The sequence below is a fragment of the Hemicordylus capensis genome, chromosome 1, assembly GCF_027244095.1.
Source record: "Hemicordylus capensis ecotype Gifberg chromosome 1, rHemCap1.1.pri, whole genome shotgun sequence".
NCBI lineage: Eukaryota > Metazoa > Chordata > Lepidosauria > Squamata > Cordylidae > Hemicordylus > Hemicordylus capensis.
In genome coordinates, this window is record NC_069657.1 from 313,559,092 (window position 1) to 313,581,193 (window position 22,102).

At 47.0% G+C, this 22,102-nt stretch overlaps 1 protein-coding gene across 8 annotated transcripts in view; it reads right to left on the reverse strand.

Moving 5' to 3' along the window:
• Positions 1 to 22,102, reverse strand: part of CEP162 (centrosomal protein 162) — a 95,074-nt gene that overhangs the window by 16,596 nt on the left and 56,376 nt on the right. For all 8 annotated transcript variants that reach the window (XM_053287149.1, XM_053287152.1, XM_053287150.1 and 5 more), the window contains 8 exons: positions 21,275 to 21,420; positions 19,917 to 20,120; positions 18,694 to 18,831; positions 18,292 to 18,404; positions 17,899 to 18,004; positions 16,198 to 16,324; positions 9,329 to 9,492; positions 59 to 163 (listed from right to left, as the gene is read on the reverse strand). In XM_053287149.1, the coding sequence (XP_053143124.1) occupies positions 59 to 163; positions 9,329 to 9,492; positions 16,198 to 16,324; positions 17,899 to 18,004; positions 18,292 to 18,404; positions 18,694 to 18,831; positions 19,917 to 20,120; positions 21,275 to 21,420 (1,103 nt within the window). The remainder of the gene's footprint in view (positions 1 to 58; positions 164 to 9,328; positions 9,493 to 16,197; positions 16,325 to 17,898; positions 18,005 to 18,291; positions 18,405 to 18,693; positions 18,832 to 19,916; positions 20,121 to 21,274; positions 21,421 to 22,102) is intronic.

Genomic DNA, 22,102 nt, shown 5'->3' on the forward strand with positions numbered 1-22,102 from the left:
TACTGGACATGATCATAAACTATACAACAAGGAGGGAATAAATGACTATAGCACATGCCTGTCGCTCAAGGTCCTGAATGCGTTTAGCATCTGCTGCCCTGTCCTTTAGCCGTTTCTTCTGCTGCACAGATTGATTCCCAGCTTCACTTCTAAGCTTGTCAACCTAAGCAACACATGCAGAAAAATGTTGAAGAGGAGCATAAGCAATCCATTAATGTTCTCATTAGCTTGACATAAAAATACTTGCATGCCTTTATCTTACAATGAAAGACATTTCTGAATACAAACAGGAGCAATCAGCACAGAAGCTGCTAAGCACAATGAACATGAAACAATACCTTCCATTCTAGTGATATAACTAGTTATTTAAACAGCAGGGGGGGAAATCAACATCCAGCATGGGAAATAAGGGGTAGTTCATTTCAATTTAGCTAGTGCTGTTTTCTATGCACAGAATGTTGTGAGAACATATGTTGGAGTGGAAATGGTTCTACTGAATTAAGGTCTGGATGCTGATGTTATGGCTGACATTGTCACAAACTATGTGTATGAGGTGTCTCTATATGTCCCCTACAACTGTACCAGATTTGGTCCAAATCGATTCCCTCTTGCACCTGAAACATTCACGTGTCCGCCATCTTGAATCAGAGTGGATGGCATTACAAACTATGCCCATGAGCTGTCCCTATGTGTCCCTACAACTGTAGCAAATTTGGTTCACATCGTTTAGGTGGTTCACAAGTTAGCCCAACTGTGTCTCAAATGTTCATGTGTCTGCCAAGTTGAATTGGAGTGGATGACTGTGATGAGACGTATATAGCAACTGGTGAGTGAGTGGAGTGAGTGAGTGAGTGAGTGTGTGTGTGTGTGTGTGTGTGTGTGTGTGTGTGTGTGTGTGACCCTAGTAACCAGGCACAGAAGGTTCAGAGGGGGAGGGATTTACGAAAGGCAGTGGAGAGAGAGGGAGAGTTGGATTTAGTTGCGTGGGAGTAGAATGTGTTTTTGAGCTGGGGGTTGAGAGTTTGGGGTGTGTGTTCTGAACAGGAGAGAGTGTTCAGGGGGGTTATGTGGAACGAAGGGTGAATGTGTGGAGGCTGGAGAACCAGCAGGGTTCTGGACAGCTCCTAGTAACAGGAAAGACGGTCTGGAGGAATTCACTAAGTTTACAAATCCAAGTTTAATTACCTATATTCCAGTTATCTCACCTCCCTATCTGTTACATTTTATCCAGAACAGCTGATGTACCTAGTAACTTGGCAGAGAATAACAGGTTGCTTATCTGTAACAGATGATCTGGTAGTGGTTCCATACATTCATAACTGATGGGTTCTGCGCCTGCACAGATCAGCTTCGGTTGGAATCATGCCGGCAACCGCCAGATGCATGTGACCATAGTACCCCCTTGTGGCGGTTGGGCATCCTTACAATCAGTTTCTTGATGGCCGACCATGGCACTTGACTGATTAGAATGGCATAACTTCGTGACATAGACGATGATACAGGTGATGCAGTAGCAAGCCACACTCCTTGCGGGGATGGACGGGCGGGTTTTATGAATGTATGGAACCACTACCAGATCATCTGTTACAGGTAAGCAACCTGTTTATCTGGATAGTGGTTCCAGACATTGATAACTGATGGGTGAATCACGAGCTGTTCGTCCAAATTCTGCTGCAGCCGCCGCACGAAGGTCATAGGAACATAGGAAACTACCATATACTGAGTCAGACCATTGGTCTATCTAGCTCAGTATTGTCTTCACAGACTGGCAGCAGCTTCTCCAAGGTTGCAGGCAGGAATCTCTCTCAGCCCTATCTTGGAGAAGCCAGGGAGGGAACTTGAAACCTTCTGCTCTTCCCAGAGCGGCTTCATCCCCTGAGGGGAATATCTTGCAGTGCTCACACATCAAGTCTCCCATTCATATGCAACCAGGGCAGACCCTGCTTAGCTATGGGGACAAGTCATGCTTGCTACCACAAGACCAGCTCTCCTCTCCAAGGCATAATGTTTCACAAAGGTTTGTTGAGACGCCCAGGTGGCTGCAGTACAGATGTCATTAAACCTGATACCCGCCAGATGTGCAGCCGAGGTGGCATAGGCCCTAGTGGAGTGTGTGTGTGTGTATCAAGGCCGGCGGATCGACACCCTGCTGGCTATAGGCCAGCCTAATAAGCTCCACTAACCAAAGTGGGAGCCTCTGACGGGAGGGTGAACAATCTCAGGACACAGGGCCTGTTGGTATACCCGTATTTGGACAACTGGCTCCTGACCACCAAGACACGTCAACACTTGCTGGCCCACATAGACTTTGTGACAACGCTGCTACGGGACCTCGGGGTCCTGATCAATTGGAAGAAATCATTCTTAGAACCAGCAAGGCGGCTGCAGTATATTGGGGCACAGCTGGATATTTATTTATTTTATTGTTAAATTTATATACTGCCTTTCATTAAAACAATCCCAAGGCGGTTTACAGCAAAAATTTAAACACAAGATGGTGAAAAAGACACAATTAAAATATTAAGTGAAAAATATTAAACAAATCTGATTAAAAATTTAAAACAAAAGCATAAAAGCAATACAGAGTATAAAGAGCAGCAGAGAATCAAATAAATGCCTGTGCAAAAAGCCAAGATTTTACACTCTTTCTGAAAGCTGTGATGGAGACCGAGGAGCAAATAGCCACCGGGACAGCATTCCAGAGTCTGGGGGCAGCAACAGAGAAGGCCCTGTCCTACGTACACGACAACCGAGCCTTCCTCATTGTCGGCACTGGAGCAGAGCCCCCTCAGATGACCTCGTCAAGTGGGCAGTAACCATTGGGAGCAGGCGGTTCCCTCAGGTATCCCGGGCCCAAACCATTAAGGGCTTTACAGTTCAAAACCAGCACCTTGAATTGGACCCGGAAACAAACTGGTAGCCAGTGCAGCTCTTTCAAAATGGGTGCGATGGGTGTGAGCTCCTACCAGGCAGCTCCAGATAAAACCCTCGCTGCCGCATTTTGCACTAGCTGCAGTTTCCGGATATTCTTCAAGGGCAGCCCCACGTAGGGCGCATTACAGTAATCCAGCCGTGACGTGACTAAGGCATGGGTAACCATGGCCAGATCTGCCTTCTTGAGAAAGGGATGCAACTGGCGCACTAGCCGAAGCCGTGCAAAGGTACCCCTGGCCACCGCCTCCACCTGAGCTTCCAAAAGCAGAGCTGGATCCAGTAATACCCCCAAGCTGCGTACTTGCTCCTTCAAGGGGAGTGCAACCCCATCCAGAACCGGTAAAATCTCCTCATCCTGATTGGCTCTCCTACTGACCAATAGTACCTCCCTCTTGTCCGGATTCAATTTCAGTTTATTAGCCCACATCCAACCCACCATGGCCTCCGACCCCGATTCAGGACATCCACCACCTCCCTAGGCTCATATTACAAGGAGAGATAGAGCTGAGTGTCATCCGCATATTGTTGACAACTCAGTACAGACGCCTTGTAGTTGCGTCCAAGTCCCCGGATGACCACTCCCAGCGGTTAACTTCCAGCGGATATGACGAAGCAGATGGCCTTTCTACCCAATGACCACTTCGAACGCATAAAACACTCGTCCAGACAATCCAGGCCCGTCCACAGCAGAGAGTAAAGATTATGCAAACTCTGCTGAGCCTGATGCACCACGACTGTACCATTTGCACGATTACACATGCGCAGGCTGCAGATGTGGTTTCTGCGTGCCTTCCATCCGCAAAGCGAATCACAGTCCAAACAGGTTGTAGTTCCGGACAGGGTGTTGCTCACCCTACACTGGTGGACAAAGGAAGCAAACCTGCTCAAAGGCGTGCCCTTCCTTGTTCCGGTACCCACCTTGACAGTAACATCAGATGCCTCAATGATGGGCTGGGGAGCACATCTGGCAAACTACAGAGTCCAAGGCAGCGGACTCCACGAGAGGCGCAGCTGCACATCAACTACCTGGAACTTTTGATGGCATACAAGGCCCTTTTGGCCTTCGAGAACCAGGTGGCCATCCAGGTCGTCCAGCTGCAAATGGACAACACAACGGCTATTGCCTATGTGAACAAGCAGAGCGGGACCGTATCCAGGTCCCTCTGCAACCTCAGTCTACAACTTTGGCACTGGTGTATTCCACATCAAATCTATCCGATAGCCATCCATATCAAGGGCGTTCAAAACTGCCTAGCAGATTCCCTAAGCAGGGACCAGGTTCTCCTACAGCACAAATAGGAGCCGAACCAGGACATCCTGACACAGCTCTTCAGTTGGTGGGGTCAACCGAAGGTGGATCTGTTTGCAACAGAGGGGAACAGGAAATGCTTCCTCTATTGCTCCAGGATGGGTCTGGGTGATCACTCCAAGGGGGATGCTTTTCAGTAACAATGGAGCCAGGGCACATTCTACGCCTATCCACTGACCCCGTTACTGTCCAGGGTGGTGGCCAAGTTACTGCAAGATGGAACAAAGGCAATTTTAATTGCGCCATGGTGGCCAAGGCAACCTTGGTTCACGTAACTACTCAAACTGTCCAAGGCGAGTACAGGAGACTCCCTCACAGGGCAGATCTGATAACTCAAGACCATGGCCAGATACTTCACCCAAACCTAATGGTGATCAATCTGAAGGCGTGGAAGGTAGGCTTCTAAGACGGATCCTTCTTAATACACGCAAGTCATCTACTAGACGCAACTACAGGGCCAAATGGCACAGGTATCGTGCAAATGGTACAGTTGTGGTGCATGAGGCCATGAGGCCCAGCAGTTTGTATAATCTTTACTCAATGCAGTGGATGGGCCTGGATTGTCTGGATGAGTGTTTTTATGTGTTCGAAGCAGTCCTTGGGTAGAAAGGCCATCTGCTTCGTCATATCCAACTGTGCTCCAATATACTGTAGCCGACTTGCTGGTTCTAAGAATGACTTCTTCCAATTGATCCGGACCCTGAGGTCCCGTAGCAGCGTTGTCACACTGTCTATGTGGGCCAGCAACTGTTGACATGTCTTGGGCCAGCAACTATGTGGGCCAGCAACTGTTGACGTGTCTCTGTGAACTCCAGCACATAGCCCGTTATTATGCGGAGGACCCACTGGTCTGATGTTATATGGTGCCATGCTTGGGCATAATTTGCCAGTTTGATGGTCGTTCTGGCTGGCGTCAAGGTGATGGTATTCCTTGTGCTGAGGTTTAGTTGTGGTGAGCTGTTGATGTTGGTGGCAAGCGTGTTGCAGTGCGTTAGTGGGCTCAGACTCAGATCAAAGTTGTTGTTTGGATTGCTGGGCTGGCTTATTACAGCCAGCCTGCTTCTAACCGCTTGGAGGTAGGCGAGGAGGTCTGAATTACCTCCCACAACGATTTCGCAGCACGAGAAATATGTGGTAGCGCAGGAATATAGACAGGTTGCAATACTCATCATATTGTATACAGGGTCATCTAACTGTCGTCTTCTGTTTCAGGTTCAGACCCAATACATGATCCATGTCTGCCACCTGGAGGTGATAACCTTTCATCTCTTCCGTGGTGGAGTTTGAAGGGATGGGTGCCACATCAGGAATGGGATTTGGAAGTACAGGTTACTCTCCATCTGGTTCAGTAGGCACATAGGAACATAGGAAACTGCCATATACTGAGTCAGACCATTGGTCTAGCTCAGTATTGTCTTCACAGACTGGCAGCGGCTTCTCCAAGGTTGCAGGCAGGAATCTCTCTCAGCCCTATATTGGAGAAGCCAGGGAGGGAACTTGAAACCTTCTGCTCTTCCCAGAGCGGCTTCATCCCCCTGAGGGGAATATCTTGCAGTGCTCACACATCAAGTCTAGAATCAGATTCATAACTGTCTTCCCCATCATCAGAAGAGGACGCAACTGGGGAAGCTGGGGACGTCGCCAGTGGCGGCTGAAGGTAAGTAGTGGTTGCAGTTTGAGTGCCAGCCTGACACAATCTGTGTAGTGGTGGCGGCGGTTGAAGGTAAGTTGTAGCTGCAGTCTGAGTACCAGTGTGCAGTGGTGGTACGGGCAATTGAGTCTTAGGTAGGATGTCTGCCTGTAAAGAAACAGATCTTTGACCTGTGTGTATCAGGGTGGTCTGGATGGCGCACTCTATTCTACGTCCTGCCAAAGGAGCCGTGCTTTCCCTTTACCACTGAATGTAAAGAGCGTATTCCTCTGGGGAGATGGTATGGTATTCTTCTGTGGATAGGCTGGCTTCCCAACCTCCATGGGGCAAGATACCCCTTAGGGAAGGTGCCCCTTCCTCAAAGGATAGTGTTCTTGGGATCACTGACATCTGCGTCTCCATCTCTACGAGATGGGTGCGGAATCCAGTGAAGGTACCCATAGAAGGGGTGCTCTCTTCCAAACGCAGCAGCTGGAAAAGCTTTGTAGAGGTTCCTTGTCCACTGACTCCTTCAAGTTGTTCCCCCTCCTCAATGTCATCAGCATAAAGGTCTTGCCCGAGGTCAAGTTCGGTGTCGAGCTCAGCGTCTAGCTCAGTGTCACATATCACTGCCAGTGGAGTCCCATCCTGCCTCGATGCTGAAGTCGACGTCCAAGGGAAGTGTTGTGGGTTTGACATCGGCATCGATGTGGTAGTCGGCTTCGATGTCGTACTGGATTGCTTCGATGTCGAAGAGGTGTGCTTTTGCAATGTTCTCGACGTCGATGGAAAAACTTGCCTAGCCGGAGCCGTAAGTGTGGGCAAAGATTGCCAAGGTGTCGGCACCGGGGACAGAGAAACCGCTCGATGCCGTGGGCTTTGAACGGATTGCAGACCAGAAGAGGAGGGGGTGGCAGCCACCGCACCATCGCGGCCCTGCACATGGTGACACTTCTGTTTCTTCGGCTTAGGCGCTTCCGCCATCCCCCTGCCCTTTCTCTTCGGGCTGCCTGGTTTCTTTGCCAGAGCCTTGCCCTTTGGTGCTGAAGCGGCCGGTGCTGGAACGGCCGATGCCGAGGCTTGAGTTGGCATGTTCAAGACTTTAGACTGCATAGACTGAGCAGGTCTCTGCGCCTCAGTAGAAGATTTCTGCCTCGGAAGTAAAGCGTCCTCCATTAAGGCTACCTTGAGCCTTGCAGCACGGTTTTTTAATGTCTGCTTAGTGAAAGTAGAGCAGCAAGAACATCTGGCTGTATTGTGGGCTTCTCCAAGGCAGAACAAACAGAGTTTGTGCCCATCAGTGGAGGGGAGCTTTCTGCGACAGTCATGGCACCTCTTGAAAGTGGTTTTCTCTCTTACCCTGTCCTTACTCATGAGAGGGTTGTTTGTTTGTTTTTTAAACACAGTTCTGAGTCCGTTCCGTAGTCTTGCTAAGGTCCGAGACAATTTCCTTATCCGTAGGGGCTTTCTGAAGAATGTCCGTTTCCGTCGCCAAAAGTATTTTCCAACTTAAAAAGCTAAAGAAATTATGTTCTCTGAGGAGCAACTGTTCCGAGGACTGATCGCTATGGCGGTCAGCAAGAAACTGATTGTAAGGATGCCCAACTGCCACAAGGGGGTACTACGGTCACGTGCATCTGGTGGTTTCCGGCATCGTGAGGAGCTAACAGATTCCAACCGAAGCTGATCTGCGCTAGTGCAGAACCCATCAGTTATGAATGTCTGGAACCACTATCCAGATGCTTGTGTGCCCCGCTTTGCAGAGGTCTTTATTCTAATCAGTAAATAATAAACTTATTCTTGTTTTCATTTTATACCTCAAGTTTTGTTTCTTTTAATATCCTGAACATATGCGCCTATCCTGCACTCGCGAGGCTACGCAGCCAAAGGTGTTGAGTACTGAGAGCAGGGTAACAAGAATTTATGTGGTGGCAGCGAGGGAAAGTAAAAGCTGAATGAATTTCCAGAACCTGGAGACTAAACTGTCATAGAATAATAAAAACATATCAACTCCCTAGAATTGAGAGGGGCATCAGGGTGGTACCCTGACAATAACATTATTACAAACTACACCTTGGAGGTGTCCCTATGTGTCACTCACTACAACTGTACCAAATTTGGTTCAAATCTGTTAGACAGTCCACAAGTTAGCCCACTTGCGCCTCAAATATATATGTGTACGCCATCTTGGATCAAGGTGGATGACATCATCACAAACTACACCGCTGAGGTGTCTCTATGTGTCCCTACAAATGAATCCAGTTTGGTTCATATTAGTCCAGGCATTACGAAGTTGATGGGGCGGCGGGGGGGGAGACACACACACAAACATGGACATAGACACGGCTGGATGATCTCATAAGCCTACTGGAAAGTAGGCTAAAAATGCAGCCCACAGATTGGGTTGCTCTAGCTGCCTAGGACTGAACACAATGTTTCGGGCTATTTCTTGACAGAAACATCTAAAACCCTAAAATGCGAACACAACAACTGTGCTGACACACTCATGCCCATAGTAGGTATTAAACTGGAGGATGTTAGGCAAGGATTCAACCTGAATGCTGGCACTCAACTCTGACTACAAAGGAGTGGGCTACACCAGCTGAAGAAGGTTCCTCACACCAACAGGCTTCAGGAGATCAGGTAAAACTCCCCAATTCCCAGAAAAGCTCCCAGATCAGTCCTGGCTGAATAACCAAGAAGACCCATAATCCAAATATAGTCCTTATGGCACTTCCAGTACTAAATTGAACTGCAATGCTAATTGCCAATCTCAGGAAGATCGGGCTTTCAACATAAAGCCTGTTTTTGTGATGGGTACACATATTGCAAGGAAATGGACTTGATTATCAAGCCAGAGGTTGCTGGTTCGAATCCCCGCTGGTATGTTCCCCAGACTATGGGAAACACCTATATCAGGCAGTAGCAATATAGGAAGATAATGAAAAGCATCGTCTCATACTGCACGGGGGAAGGCAATGGTAAATTCCTCCTGTATTCTACTAAAGACAACCACAGGGCTCTGTGGTTGCCTGGAGTCGAAAATGACTCAACCGCACACTTTACCTTAACACATATTCTATGGTGCACATTTTCAAATTTAATGTGATTTTAAATTTTTATCTGTGATTTTGTTTTATTAGTTTTGTGAATTTTAACTTGTTTTAAACTGCTTTAATATTTGTTGTATTTTTTAATTTGTACATCACCTAGAGATGTTTGTACCAAGCAGTATAGATAAATAAGAAAGAAAGAAAGAAAGAAAGAAGAGCGACACCCCCTTCTTCCAGAGAATCACAGCCAATGATGACTTAATTTAATACAGGATGCTCAGGTTGTGTGTCACTTCAGTTGTCTCTGTGATCAACGAGGACATCTGTCCTTTCTGGCTGGCTATGGACAGTGTTTGCTTTGCTCCCTGCTCTGCCTTTGACTGGAGTGAAGCTTTGAATTACCTCTAGCTTCAGTTTATCAATTTCTTCCTTTGCTCCTCTAAGACGAGCTGCATCTTTATCCAAGAGCTCCTGATTTTCTGCATACCATTGGAGTCTTTTCTGTAAACGACCAATTTCTTCTTTGTAGGATTCTTCCATAATCTTCATCTCATATAATTTTTCATCTAGGAGGTAAGCGTACCATTACGAAATTTGTGACAATGCATATTTAACTAATGTCTAGACATGTTATGGGCATCCCTCACCCACGCTCCATCCCTACTAAGCATTAATTAGTGCTGTTTTTAAAATCAACCACCAAGTACAAACGCAAAACAAAATCACAGGCAAAGTTCTTTAGATTTTTTTCTTTTTGCCAAGAAAACGCTTGGTTTTTTAAAATCAACATTTTAAAATGATTAGCAAAATTAATTGTGGTGGTGGTCATTAGCTCTTTGGCGCTCTTAGTTTTTCCCATCCCAAGTAAACAGAAGCGCATTTCATATAACTAGGTCTAGCCACTATTACAATACAAAGAACCAGTGGTCTACAACTTGGTTGGCAATTCCAATGTATGATGGGAGGATCGATCCCCCATCTAAGTCCTAGATGCATGCCACCTCTCTCTCCTGCCCCACTTTGTCACCCATCTCTGTCCTGCTGAGTGAAGAGGCACCTTTTAAAAGGTACATTGGTACTCACCGTGAAGGTGTCTTCTGGCTGGTGTAGAAGAGGTCACCCAAGCTTGGGATTACATCCCCCCACATGCTCCAAAAGGCAGGAAGTAGTCATAATTGAAGATCCTTAACCCAGTGCATGTGGGCGGATCTCCTCAGTGCTTAAAACAGCTCAAGCTACAGAATGAAAACCACAGAACATAACAGAGAATATACCACAATATACGAACAATAATGAAGAAAAAGACAGAAAAACTCTCCCCCTACAACCAGATCATCAGCTCCAGCCTAACACAACCCGGGCGGGCCTTGGGTGACCTCTTCTACACCAGCCAGAAGATACCTTCACGGTGAGTACCAATGTACCTTTCTCGGCTGGTGTAGGAGGTCACCCAAGCTTGGGACATACCACAGCACCAACCACGGGAGGGAAAATACCCAAGCTGGAGCTACTGACCCGGAAGGATCCGATGCAGGACCCTCTGACCAAATGCCACTCTGGCAGCTTCATGTTCATCCAACTCGTTATGCCTTGAAAATGTAAAAGGCGACGACCAAGTAGCTGCCTTGCAAATCTCTTCAAGAGACACCAGTGAAGATAACACAGCGGAAGTGGCTGCCGATGTAGTTGAGTGTGCCGTAATCTGGCCAGGCACCGGAAATTTCTGGGCTTCATACTACACCGTAGTGCATGAACGGACCCATCGAGCGATAATGGCTGTAGAGACCTTGTATCCCATCTTAGAAGCCTTAAAGGCCACAAAAAGAGCATCTGACTTACGAAAAACCTGTGCCCTGTCAATATATATCTTCAACGCCTGCCTGACATCCAGATGGTGCCACTCCTTCTCTGCAGGGTGACGAGCATCCAGACAAAAAGAAGGCAATTAAATGTCCGCCTCACGATTAAACTGAGACTTTACCTTAGGGATAAACGAAGGATCCGGGATAAGTCTCACAGAGTCCTTAGAGAAAATACACAAATTACTCTTAACTGACAGAGCCTGCAGTTCAGAAAACCCTCCTGGCCGACGTTACAGCTACTAAAAAGGCCACCTTCCAGGACAAAATCTGCAATGATACAGATCAAAGTGGTTCAAAAGGCAGAAACTGCCGACCCCACAACACAATATGCAAATCCCATGACGGAAAACGATGGCAGACCGGTGGAGACAACAAAGCTGCCCCCCTGAAGAACTTGCGTAGAAGAGGGTGCCATGCCTGAACGAACGCTGATGAGGAAACAACATCTGGATCAAGCACGCCGCCCGGCGTTTAAGCATGTTGGGTTTCAGACCAAGTGCAAGGCCATCCTGAAGAAAACCTAGTAATTCCCTCGACCTGCGCTTGTCTAGCTGCAGGGAGCGCTTTGCTGTCCAACACAGAAAACTACGCCAAGTCGATCGGTAAATCTTGTTGGCTGAACACTTTCTAGACGCAAGGATGGTAAATCGGACCTTGACACAGCAGATCTTTGATGGTCTGGCAATCTGAGTAGATGACCTATGGTCAAGTCGACGATCTCGGAAAATCAAGGCCCTCTGGGCCAAAAAGGCGCAATCAATATCAGGGATGCCCGTGACCCCCGCAGCTTTCTGAGGCAATGGGAGAGCAGCGGCAATGGAGGAAATGCATACAGCAGACACAGAGGCCATGGCACCGATAGCGCATCCTTCTCTTCTGCCCCCGTCAGGAAACGTGAGTAAAACCTCTGAATCTTGGCATTCTGAGAATATGCAAACAAGTCTATCTGGGGCAACTCCAGCCGCTCTGTCAGCCACCAAAATACTTGAGGGTGCAGGCCCCATTCTGCCGGCTGGATCTCCTGCCGTCTTAGCCAATCTGCCCGAACATTGGAAATTCCGTTTACATGATGGCCCAGAATGGATATTAAGTTGTTCTCCACCCAATCCAACAACTCCACAGACTGAAGGAAAGGAGATCTTGACCTTGTCCCCCCTTGCCTGTTTATGTGTGCCTTGGTTGAGATGTTGTCTGTACACACTAAGATGTTCCTTCCCTTCATCAAGGGCGTGAAGGCTCTTAGGGCTAGAAAGAGAGCCCACAGCTCAAGCCAGTTTATGCTATGGAGCGACGCCTCCACCGTCCAAAGCCCCTGGGCAGAACTGTTCCAACAGTGAGCCCCCTAGCCCGATAGGCTGGCATCCGTTGTGACCATCACTCTCTCGGGTTCTATGAACAGCTTGCCCTTGTCTAGGTTCCCCGGGCCGTCCAACGAATCGACTCGCGAAGAGACACCTAGAGAGGAATGTTCTTATCACGCTTGAGAGCAATCCTGTGCTGGTAAGGGAGGAAAGCCCACTGTAACTGGCGTAGATGAAAACCTCGCCAAGGCACCGAGTCCATAGCCGCCACCATGAGACCCAACAAACTTGCTAGATTGAGAAGGCTGGCCCACAGTCTCGAAGCAATCACTTGAGCCGGTGACGATAAGACCTCCATCCGATCCTGTGGTCGAAACAGTTTGCCTACTGAGGTGTCCATTACCATGCCCAGATGATGAAGGCTCTGTGTGGGCGTCAGGTGACTCTTGCCCACATTTATCAAAAACCCATGGGCACATAACGCAGACATTGTTCTGGACAGAGCCAACTGAATTGCCCCTTCTTGAGCAAGTTGTCGAGGAAACAATACAGGTGGACCCCCTCGGTGCATAAAGTGGCCACTAGCGGACTAGAACCTAAGTAAAAACTTGGGGGGCTGATGAGAGACCAAAAGGAAGGGCTCTGTACTGATAATGCCTCCCCATGTAGCAGACGCGGAGTATATGTTGACTGAGTGGATGAATGGGGATGTGTAAATAGGCCTCTAGATCTATTGAAGCCTTGTAGTCCCCCATCTGCAATGCCTCTGAGATGGTACAAAGGGTTTCCATCCTGAACCTCCTTTTTATCACAAAGCGCTTGACTGGGCATAGGTTGAGAACTGCCCTGGCCGATCCGTCCTTTTTTGGCACCGTAAAAATCACAGCAATAGATGCCCTTGCCTCTCTGAAGAGGTGGGACCCCCTCTATGGCCCCTATAGCCACCAGATACTGAATGGCCATGGACAACCCCTTGTGCTTTTCCGGTTTCCCAGATCTAGGGGTAAGGAGGAATCTGTTTCCTGGGGGGGCTGGCCAGCTCCACTTTGAACCCATGTAGGATAATGGAAAGAACCCACCTGTCGTTGATGGATTCTTTCCAAACGGGCCAAATGGCGGGCCCCCACTTTGCCTGAGTGGGAGTCAGGACTGCTGCTTGGGGCCCCGCTGCTGGCTTCCGAAAGACTGACAGTTCTGCTGATTGAACCCTTGCCTGCCTTGGCCTCTGGATCTGTTCCACTGCGACCAAAAAGGCCTAAAAGGCTCCCTCTGACAAAACTGAGGTCTAAACGCCCTGAAGGTTTGCGTCGGCCTACAATTAAAACTCTTGTCCTCCTTCCTAGGGGCTGATGGCAGAGCCCTGCGCTTATCCTTAGTTCCAATGAGGACCTCTTTCAGGGCCTCATCCCCAATTAGCTTCCCCCCAGCATAGGTAACAGCAGCTAAATTAGCCCTAGACGTATTATCAACTTTCCAATATTTCAGCCATATGTTGCGTCTTGCCAGGACACCTGCACTGACCGTGCATGCCGAGAACGGAACACTGTCCAGAGTAGCATCCGCTGAAAAGGCAGCCATCCTCTGCAGATGAAGTAGCTTACGCCGCATTTTAGATTGATCAGCGGGAGGGTCATTGGGTAACTTGTCGATCCACAAGACCGATACTCTAGACACCAATGACGCAGTGGTGTCAGCTCTGATGACCACTGCTGAAGCCTCGTGGGCCCTGCGCAGTGCAGATTCTGCTTTTCTGTCTCCTGGCTCCTTAAAGAGGAGTCCCCATCCTTGGGTACCACTATGCTACTAAGTAGGGTCCCGAAGTGCGCATCCGTAAGTGGCACCTTCAGCAAGTTCAGAGTCTCCTCCTCAAAGTTGTACAATTTGCTAGCCAATGCCAACATACGCTTTGGGAGTCACAATAGCCGCCCATTCCTCCTTGATGGCATAAGTAAAGCCCTCAGGTATCACTGATTTAATCTGCGATACCTTAGCCTTAGGCAGCACCAAGGAGCCCTTGGACACAGGAGAGACCAGTTCCTCTGTAACTGGCTTCAGATCAAGCGCAGCAATAGCCTGGTTAATCAGTGGCTGAAAATCCACCATAAGAGAGAGCCTCTGACTATGTAGGTTTGCTGCAGAGTCCTCAATAATCTCCTCCTCTTCCGAGGAGGAGGGCCCCTTGTCTGGGTTGCCCAGCAATGTCTCTGACCCACTGCCCCTGGGTCACAATAAATCTGGGGAGTCCTCTCCTGACTCGTCTGAAGACTTCCCCCTACCCTTGGGCAAAGAGTCCTGGCGTATAGCCACCCTGGGCTGCTTAGCGGGCACCGTCTCCTCCTGAGAGTCTGAGGACGATACATGGATCACAGCCTGCCTTGCAGGCTTCCGCGCTTTAAGCGCCGCTGCCAGTGAGACCTGAACGGCCTCCTGAATCCAGCCCTTTACAGTGGCAGCATCAGGGGGAACCCCACATTCCCTGTAGGAGTAGGCCGGGGGAGGCACATAGGGGGCATCTGCACCCACCTCCTCCCCCCCTGAGCAAGTCCCGATCTCACTGGAGGGAGATGTTCATGGCGTTCTGGATGCTCCGATGCCCTGTCCACGGGCTCAGCACCACCTGCCTCATCAGCCTGCACATCCTCCCCGTCTGATTCCGACGGGCTCTGGGGCGGCCACTCCTGCTGATGTTCCTTTCGGCGCGGCCCCAGTACTTGCTGAGGCAGTCCTCCTCCTGCACGCCCAACTGCTAGGGAAAGGGGGGGGGGGGCGCGAGGCCAAATCTCGCAGGTTTACCTTGCCTGCGCTGCCGGGCGAAAGCTCTCTCACCAACGGGGCCTCCTTGTAGCCTCCGATTCTGGTGCCGCCACTTGTGTCCTGCTTCGGTGGGTTGCTGGTGGCATGAATTGCGCCCAGTCTGCTCACCGGTATCTGGCGACAGAGAGGACCGCTGTGGCCTACTGGCGCCAGCAAGGTCATCTGATACATCCGCCATTTTCCTTACAGGATCTGCGCAGTCCCGAGTTTTTGGTGGGAACAGGCGCTGATGGGCGGATCTCTCCCTAACGGCCAGGAGTCCGAAGGTCTTCTTAGCGGACATCGGCCAAAAGGTCGGCAAGAGGTAAGAAGAGGTAACGAATAACAGAACGGACAGTAGAAGAACAGATATGAAATAATTTTTATTTATTTTTTAAATTTAAAATTATTATTATTATCATTTTCTTTAGTAACTAGAGAAAAACTAATAGTAGTTGAATACCAGGTGAAGACTAGATTGGAAATAGTCAAAAATAATAGGAATATAAGCAGAAGAAAAGAAGAGGCCTAGTTAACAAGGCCAAAGCCAGCGAGCTGTAATGTGAGCCTTCTGGAGCAAAGGCAGGAAGTAGAACTGAGGAGATCCACCCACATGCACTGGGTTAAGGATCTTCGTATGACTACTTCCTGCCTTTTGGAGCATGTGGGGGGATGTAATCCCAAGCTTGGGTGACCTCCTACACCAGCCAAGAAGTGGTGATTCTCTTATATTTAGTAGCGAGAGAGCAACTGGCCATTTCTAATCCCAGCACAGCATCCCTCCAAGTGGCTGCTGTTGGTGTCTACCTTATGTTTCTTTTTAGACTGTGAGTCCTTTGGGAACAGGGAACCATCTTTTTTTACTTACTATTTATTTTTCTATGTAAACCACTTTGGAAACCTTCGGTGAAAAGCAGTATCTAAATAGTACTAGTAGCACATTGAAAAAGCAGTAGTAGTGTCCTGCTTTATGTTGCAGCCCCCATGCAGAGAGGAGTGAGTGGACACTCCCCACTCCACCACATACCTGAAAGAACATAAGAGCCAGCTGACAATGACAAGCTGGGCAGAGGTCTTACCTGTGGGGAATGGAGGACAGCTGCCAAGGTCTGAAACCCATCCTTCCCATCTCTCGAGATGCCCTCGCTCATCCCCAACATCTACACTGTTCATGAAAGGTCTGCATGGTCATAAGCCCACACAATAGAAGATTAATGGGAACACAGATTCAGTATGTTCTGTTTCTTTCGTGAAATACAGGTTAAGAGCACTCTTCTTTAACTGACCAATGGGATCTTCTCATTCAGTGAGTTACCTGAAGTGGCAGCAATCTGGGCTCTTGCCAAATCTCGCTCCTTCTTTACTTGCCCCAAATCAACTTCAAGGGCTTGTTTATCTTGCTTCAGTCGCTTTCGCTCTTCAAGCAAATTGAATTCTACAGTCTTCATTTTTGCCCAAGAGAACAAAAGGGTACAGAACACAAGCCATGAGAACACAACCTGTTCTAAACCACTGAACAACACAGATGTTTGAGAGCGAGAAAGAGGAAGCATCCAGCTGGTGAAGAAAGCACTTCACCAGCTGAAGGGGTGAGGGGCCACTATGCATTCATTCCCAGCACTGGCTGCATCCCGTGTCAGTGTGCTGACATGGAAGTATGCTCAGCCTTGGCGGGGTGTGTGTGTGGACAGTGGGCACCTTGGCAGCTCCCCCGGGCTCTGGGACATTTGTCCTCTCCCCCCACTGCATTGTTCCTATGTGCCAGTCAGGATGCAAATGTGATGAACTGTACACTAGCACAGAGAGAAGCGGCATGGTGAGGCTGGCGGTGTCTAAGTTGACCACCGCCATGTTTGCCATTCCCCTGCACTCACTCACACGCTGCTGGGTCTGCCTTGGACCCCCTGGCGCTCCCGCTGGCCTCCGTGGCCCTGTCCAAAGTGCAGTACAATGATGTCACGGCACAGCCAGGCTATGACATCATTGTGATGCACCATGGCCAGTTCGTGTCGGACAAGCCCGCAGAGGCCAGTGGGAGGGAGGGCTGGGTGGGGGAGGCCTGAGGCATCAGGTCAGCAAGTGCTGGGGGAGTGGTGAGCATGGTGATGGTCAACTTGGACATGGGCTGCCATGCAAGCCCCTTTACCTGCAGGGCCCCCAGGTGTTCTTGGAACATGGTTCTTGGTGTTCTTCAATAAGTTTCAAGGTGTTCTTGGAACCGTGTTCTTGGAACACGGTTGCTCGGTTATAGATCTACTCCTGACAGAGAGTGAAGCCCATCAGAGTGCTGGCTAGTTGCTGGGGCAGCAGCATCTGTTTTCCCTTGTCTGACATGTGATTGGGGTGCGGGGGGGGGCACATTAAAAAGCCCCTTATAGTGCTCATCTGCAAGTTGTAGGGTGAATGAGAACACAATAACCACATTTGGGGAGGGATCAGGGTTGTGAAAGGTTTCTGCTCTCCATCCTTGACTGATCTAGGAGAATAATGGATGCAGTTCTGGTGTGCAACCTTCTGCTCAACTCAGGACTGGCACAGAGTCTGGTGGTGGTACTGTGCTGTCACCTTCATAAACTAAATCCCATTTGTCAGTGGCTGTATTGCAATGAATGCCATCCACATATCAAATTCGTGGGATTCAATCAATTTCTCTGGATTGTCCCCAAATAGAGCCCAAAGCTATGCACACAAAAGGTCTCACAAACGTACACTGCTTGTGCAACATGAGCATTTCCTATTGTGTCTACACTAGAGATGGTACTGCTTATAAAAGGAGGTATGGGTCAATACAGTGTTCTACATGCATTTCGGATCTTCTGGATCACAATAATATCTTTTACTGCTCCAAGTCTAGTCATTCCTTGAAAGCTTAACTGAAGAGCTTAAATATCACAGTAGTAGCAATTGAATGTACAAACATAGTGAGGTCAGAATCTCACTGGCAATATGTTAGTGTTTAAATGGCAAATACTTTAACAAGGTTTTGTTTTTTTAAAGGAATAGCAAAATTATTTACCTTGGCTGCTCGAAGTTCAGAAATCAAGTCTGTGAAACTCTGATTCCCAGCTGGTTCAGTATTCTGCACTCCACATGATAAAAGGTTATTTTTATCCATTTGTTCTCTAATTTAATTTTGAAAAAACAGGGGATTAGTGATTTTGCATAGCTTTGTGCTTCACTACAGATACATGCAACACAACTGAATCCAAGTAAATATATCTATGCTCCATGATGCACAGTAATTTCTCATCAGCCACTGAAATTAATGGAACTTCATCATGCTCAACTTTTGGCTTCAAATCCAAGTTTCAATAAGTGCAAGGCTGAATGAATTGCTTCCCATTTGTTTTTGATTTTCGCTTTCTTTGTTACACTCTAGTCAAAATCACTATGGTAAGTTTAAACTCACTTTAAGGATGCTAATTCAGTCATCAAACGCTGATTTTCTTTAAACATATTTTCCTCATTTTTCTTGTTATTCATCTGTAGTTCTTTCACTTGCTTATACAATCTTTCATTTTCCTTAATCAAAAGATCAAGAGTTACTTCACTAAATGACTAAAGTTACTTCATGCGGAAAACACATATAAATCTGTTCTTTTCAAATTCCAGAGGGGTAGCTGTGTTAGTCTGTTGGACCAAAAACAAGAGTCTTAGGCATATGATGAAGTGGGCCCTGGCCTCCATGAAAATGCATGCGGCATGTCTGGACATACCAACAGCACTTAGGTTTTCTCCTAAATTGGTCATGCACTTTTGAAATTTCTACCTTGTATAAGTTGACCTTTTTACAACAGCAAAACTTCTCTACCTGCTGATATCCTTGAAGAAGAGTCTCCTGATTTTGCACTTCTTTTTGGATTTCTTTCAACATTTCTCCATCATCAGGAATTCTCTCCCAAATGTTTGTCCACTTTGTCCCTTTGTTCAGTTCCTCTCTGTTATTTAGCTGAGAAAACATGCATAGTATATATGGAGTGCAGCTCAGATATAAAATTGTTAGGCAGGAAGAGGTCTTATGAGAAAGTTCCCTAATATAGATGGGATATTTTATATTTACTAATGAACATTAATATCCTGATCTTCCTCCAAAGAGCTTAGAATGTCACATGTGGATTCCTCCCATTTACAAAAACAGTACATGAGGGGAAAAAGACTACTAGCATTCCTTTTAAGTACTAAGAGTTACTGCAGAGGTTTTATCTCTGGCTAATATTATATTTTCTTACATGCAATGTAAGAAACTGACAGTAGTTGAAAAAACCTGATGTTCTGCTACCAGATGAATGATTCTTCTTCTAAAAGCAAAGGGTAACTACAGCAATTTATATACCATGTACAATACTTTATTATAATTTGATTTTATCAGGATGAAAAAAAAGACAGAACTAATAAGACCAGAGTTCAAATCCCTCTTCAGCCATTGAAACTCACTGAGTGACTCTGGGCCAGTCACTTATCTCTCAGTCTAGCCTACCTCACAGCATAGCTGAGGAATAAACATAACCATGTGCACTGCTCTGGGCTTTTTGGAGGAAGAGTGGGATATAAATGTGAAAGTAAGTAAATAAATAGCAGCTGACTTCCCGACTAAAATACTCGGTGGAAGTCCACTGAAGTTAAGAGGAAAAGTCATGACGAACTTGATCTATTAATTTCAGTGGGACTTCCATTGAGCAATTTAATCAGGATGTACACTGATATTTTTAATAAGCAGTATAAAACAGTGGCCAGCATCCAGACTCTGTGGATATGCTGGTTATTTTCTCTGCGCAAGGAGGGAAAGGATTATTTTTGGCAGTCTCCCCTTCTGCTGCTTGTGCCTCCTGGAACTCTCTGTTCCTGAATATTGGGGGGCACTCAGGTTGATAATTTCAGAAGCCACAGGTGGCTGCAAGGAGAAGGGCAGATGCTAATAGTCTCCCCTCCCCCTCATGCAACAGAAAAACCTAGTGCATCCACAAAAGCTTAGTCTGGATATCAGCCAGTGACTACTTTACTGAATAAGAAAAATATTGTAATTAGATATGGTACCTGTGTTTGAAGAACATAATTTTCTTGGTTCAGCTGAAACAGGTTTTTATCTTGTTGCATTTTCATTTCCAAAAAATGTGTCTCCATTTCTTTCTCCTTTTGCAAACGTGTGGCTTCTAGACGCTGAATCAAATCATTGGCTGCAGCCAATTTTTCCTCTGCTTCCTGAACCCTTCTTAGTAAATAAAGCTCCCTCCCGCTGCTCTGTGGAGGAGAACAGGAGGAAATCTGATTTTTTAAAAAAACACACACAACTAGTCAGATGGCTCATCAAATAACCAAGATTAATTGATCATTTTTCTTTCCATTCAATGGTACCAACTGAACATTTTATCTTTTAAAAATCTTAATTTATAGGTGGAGACTCAGTGGCTGACATCGTGAATCAGCTAGCATCAGTGCACCTGGAGCACGTGCCCACGTTGCAGGTTTCCAGAGTACCACAATGTGATGGTCTATTTTAGTGTCTCTGCTTCCTTTGAAGTATTCTGTGTCATCTGGAGATATGGTGTGACCCCCTCAGGGACATTTTTTGGGTGGCACAAGGCATTTCTGGAGGATGGAGAGATTGATAGCAGTCTCCCCTTCACCCACACACTATGCTGTAGAGCTAAGAAAACTCTCTGCAACACAACCACATCTTTCTAGCATGTTGATGTTTGCTGAGTCAGGATGTCAGTCAGTATTTTAAAATCTAAAACAGAAGCTAAACATTCATAAGATGAATTTTTCCAAGTAAGAGCATATCAAGTTAGTCCATTTCAAATGTGTAGTGGCATCTGCAGCACAGAGAAAATGTCAGGTAGGTGCATTAAAATGCACTAAAAAGGCAGGGGCTCAGCAAATGCTATGGGAGCGCTCAAATGTTGTAGTGTTGTTGAAGCTTAGCTAGACCAGACTACTGCCTGGATGGGAAACCATCAATATAAGTCATTCTAAGTTTTCCAATGGAAGAGAAGGATGTAAATTGCAATGAATAATGCTTCTAAATCATTTTAAACTAAAAGCACTTTTGGTCTCCTACAGAAGATGCCATGCTTTAGACTGAAAGGGCAGGTACCCCGAGCTGTAATCTCTGGAATCCAAACAAGATCTCTAATTCATGCACCATTTTTGCAATGGTCTGAAGTTACATTATGGGAGCTCAATATACCTCTGCCCACTGATTAAACCAGATGAAGGTACATTGACTTGGGTGTATGTTCTCCTTCCTTATCTCTGTGGATAGGCTTGGTGAACACTGGAACAGGAGAGCCTTTTATTTTTCTGCCCGTGCATCTGTTGGCTGCTGTGCTGCTATCCCCTGCCATCCTCTCCTTAAGCAATGCCAGTCTGGAAGCACTGACTCGGTGGCTTACATTGTGCACCTGTAGGCAAGAGTCCTTCTCTTTAGCTTGCTGTTGAAGATTACTTCCAGGTAAGTGCCCAGAGGTAGCAAGGCAATTTCTCTTTGTTGACACTGGATCAGCTGCTGTCTGTATTATCTTGGTTCCAGAAAATATTTCTTTGATAGGGGAAAAACAACAATTAATGGGCATTCTATTTAAAAAGCACTAGTGTATACAGTATGTAAAGCATACAAAAATTAATACAGTGGTCCCTCGACTTACGAACTACTCGACATAAGTATTTTTCGAGTTACAAACGGCAGTTTTAGATCTGGTTTTAGATGCGTTTTTTTCGACTTACAAATTTTTAGATGGGGTTTCCTCGACTTACGAATTTTACATGCGGTTTCCTTGACTTGCCTGCCTGTTTACTGCCTGTTTATTCTTGAAAAGAAATGTTCCTGTGCAGTTTGCAAGCCTTACTGGGGGTCTGGGTCTTTTTTCTAGCCTCCGGAACGCATTAATCCGTTCCCAATGCATTCCTATGGGAAACCGCTTTTCAACTTACAAATGTGCATTCAGAACAGATTAATTTCGTAAGTAGAGGGACCACTGTATAGTGTAAACAAAAAGGAGTCATTGCTGCAAGCAACAACTACTGACCGACAACCCTACTAATGGTACAGGGGTATGATGTGCAAGGCACCTCAGCAGCGTTTAGTAATTGAGATCATGAGATCATCAGGAGAGGTCCGTCTGCATTTGCCACCGGCTTGTCTGGTGGCTACTCAGGGACGGGCCTTCTCCGTTGCTGCCCCGAGGCTTTGGAATGTGCTCCATTCCAAAGAGCCTCCCCAT